We start from the raw sequence: 3,210 nt of genomic DNA, 5'->3' as shown, positions 1-3,210 counted from the left end.
TTAATAATAATCGAATTAAAGCAATGAAAAAGTTTACCTTGAACTTTTAAATATAATTAAATGGGGAAACATTTTTGCTTTGGCTAGTCAAAGAACTGTTTAATTTCTCCCTTTTACACTTCTTTCAACCACTTGCAAATGTACAACTGTCCAATGTGTTTTACCTGTTATAATTCCTCACACTTTTGTGAGAACAGCAGCAAAATGAGAGTACAAAACAACTGACAGAGGAATTTTGCGGAATGTGACAAGCTATGAGCCATCTTAACACAAAATGACGCCCAAATTAATTATTGATAGGGCTGGACGATATGGCCAAAACTTATATCACGATATATTTAGTAATTTCGGTCGATACGATATAATTCCTTTATCGATATGAACACGATTTAAAAAAGCCTTGTAAAAACTGCCAAGAACGCCCACAACAGATGTCTGCATACAAACTTATATTGAAAAACGGATTGTCTGCCAGCAGGAGGCGCTTTGAGAGCGGTAGAACTAGCGGTTTCTCCAGTAATGGCTGTAATCACAGCCATAATTTTATGTAACAATCTAGCATTAGAATATGATTATTCAACAGTGCATTTTTTCTTAGTTTCTTCACCTTGATCTGGCACTAGCTGTTTCCATTCAAAGTTGTGAATTTAACATATGCACAAAATTGGAATATCGCAAATAAATCACCATTTCTATCCAATGAGTCAAAGAGAACAAAATTGTCACTTCCTGATAAACTGGCACTAAATATCACTAAGAAAAGTAGGAGAAGCCACTGAATATAATAACCTTCATATATAATAAATTACTTGCGCCTCAGAGCGAGCCGACGAAAAACAAATGCGGTCATTGCTTTCGGAGGTGGATGCTGCTGTTTGGGAATGCAGTCATGTAAGACTGTTCTGGAAGGCAATAATACAGAAATATTTTGGGGATAGACTTTGCTCAGGCATTTCAGAATGACTATAACAACATTTCAGATGCTGTGCAATGAGATCGGTCTGCTGGTTAGTCAGGTTATGCCATCCCATAGCACAAAGTCACAAGACTTTTTTGATGTGCATGGAGGAAATTATTCTGTAAATGAGTTTCCATCTCCCATTATTCACATTAACTCTTTTTCGCACAAGTCAAAAACCACCTCAAGCGAGCGTGAAAACTTTTTTTTTGCAAATCAAGGGATTTTTTTTTCTCTAAATTTGTTTCCATCACTCATTTCTGATGTGATACTTCAAAATGCGGATAAAAACAGGGTGACGGAAACACAGCTATTGTAATTGGTGGTCTAATCATTGAATTCTTGAGATTTCATTTTGAAAGAAAGCTGACTAACTAATTTAGACAATCTCATTTGCAGTCATGGCTGTGGCTAAATAAATGGTCAACATTAAATTCATGGCTACTGCAGTGCTGGACTGACAGTAAAGTACCCAACAGAACATGGCTAAAGTAAACAACGCTTGCAAACCAAATAAAATCAAAAGTGTTTGACAACCACTTCGGGCTGATATGTCCTTTTCAGTATGCATAACTAAAGTTGACATGAGGATTGATTTCATTCCTACATAAACACGATATTATTGACATAGTACTTCTCGATTAAAATATGCTAACAGGATATGCAAACATTAAATGTACCATGCTGATGTTTTTCAGTAGAATGCAAATGTAATCAAAATAGACTCCATTTGATCATATTTATACTTTATTACTTTCTAAAAATATATATTTAAAAAATAGCAATGCAGCATTCAATAACCAAAAAGCAGATTAATATTACAAATATTTAATAGGAATTTGGACAAATGCAAACAACAATTCGAAAGTTCAATAAAGCCAGCTTTTTTAAAATGCAAAAATTGAAAGAAAAAAGGAAACATAACAGGCTTGCAGATGCTGTAGCGGTATCTCACATTTAAATTTGAAACGTAGGGGAACAAAAAAAGATATCCTATCAAAATTTTTACATTCATTATTTGCAGTCCAGATTACTATATAATTTCTAAGGCACATAATATTATAAATGCAGTAACACGAAGTGATTTCAGAAATTTTTAACTACAGAATGTGGCATTCTGTTTGGTTTGTCAAATGATATGAGAAAAGCAAGCCATTATTTACACAACAGTAAGATTTACAATTCAAATAAGATTATACATGGCGTACATGACTTTGTATAAAACCTGGTCCAGTATATAGAATAAAAATAAAAAAAATTGATCCGGCCCCTCAACATCCTGGGCAAATCATTCAGATTCAAATAAATTTATTAAATATGTATTAAAAGTTCTCTCTCATTCAAAGGAAAGGAAGAGACACTATTGGACCATTGTGAGCATGTGCAGTTTTGCTTCGCCCCCTCCCGTCAGTCCAGTGGTTTGTGGGAGATGTAGTGTTCGGACTCATTTCTTTCACACAGGTCCAGAATAGCCTAAATGGTTATTGTGCTCTACCGCACTTAAATGTAAGCTTGGTTTCCACTCCTCATTTTCCGCTGTCTCTGGACTTGAGCACCGAGGAAAAGTACGGACCTTGAAGAAATTTGATACGTATCGCACCTGTAAGAGACAATGACTGTAAGCAGTTATGCAGTAATAACATCCCAATGTTACATTTAATGACACTTTATCAGAAAAGGGGTCAAGAAAATCAGTACAGTAAAGAAAATGCTTTTATTTGACTTGTTTTCATAATTTTTTCCATTCCAAAGAAATTAATACATTTTCCTTAAATGTTTGTTTTCATTGGAAGAAATAAAGTTATACAGGTTTGGAGCAATATGAGGTTGAGGAAATTGTAACTATTTTGGCAATTTTTTGTGTAAACTAACCATTTAAAGGGGTCCTATTATGCTCTTTTACAAAGTCTTGATTTTGTTTTGGGGGTGTACTAGAACATGCTCTCATGCTTGGTGGTTCGAAAAACGCATTATTTTTCACATAATTTACATTATTAAAATACCTCTCTCCCCAGGCTGGAACAAACGGCTAGATTAGTTCCGGCTTTGATGAAGGTCCGCCTTCCGAAAAACAAAATGTGTTGTGACTGGTTAGCTGTCCCAGTGCGTTGTGATTGGCGAACAGCTTAGTGTTTCAGTACTGCCACGCCCCTTGCTCCGTCTTTCAACAAAAGCTTTTGGCGAATCCGGCACTTCTCACTCGTGATGTGAAAGCTGTCCTCAGTAAAGTGTGCAGCACACAATAGCAAATT

General features: G+C 35.4%; 1 protein-coding gene across 1 annotated transcript in view; it reads right to left on the bottom strand.

Moving 5' to 3' along the window:
- Nucleotides 1–1,720: 1,720 nt before the first annotated feature.
- LOC107586402 (phospholipid phosphatase 2-like) overlaps nucleotides 1,721–3,210 on the bottom strand; it is a 19,850-nt gene continuing 18,360 nt past the window's right edge. The window contains exon 6 of the mRNA XM_016273747.1: nucleotides 1,721–2,558. Within this exon, the coding sequence (XP_016129233.1) occupies nucleotides 2,412–2,558 (147 nt within the window). The 3' untranslated portion in view covers nucleotides 1,721–2,411. The remainder of the gene's footprint in view (nucleotides 2,559–3,210) is intronic.

This window comes from Sinocyclocheilus grahami, unplaced genomic scaffold (genome assembly GCF_001515645.1).
Source record: "Sinocyclocheilus grahami isolate Dianchi unplaced genomic scaffold, SAMN03320097.WGS_v1.1 scaffold81.1, whole genome shotgun sequence".
NCBI lineage: Eukaryota > Metazoa > Chordata > Actinopteri > Cypriniformes > Cyprinidae > Sinocyclocheilus > Sinocyclocheilus grahami.
This window is presented reverse-complemented; position numbering and strand designations above follow the sequence as displayed.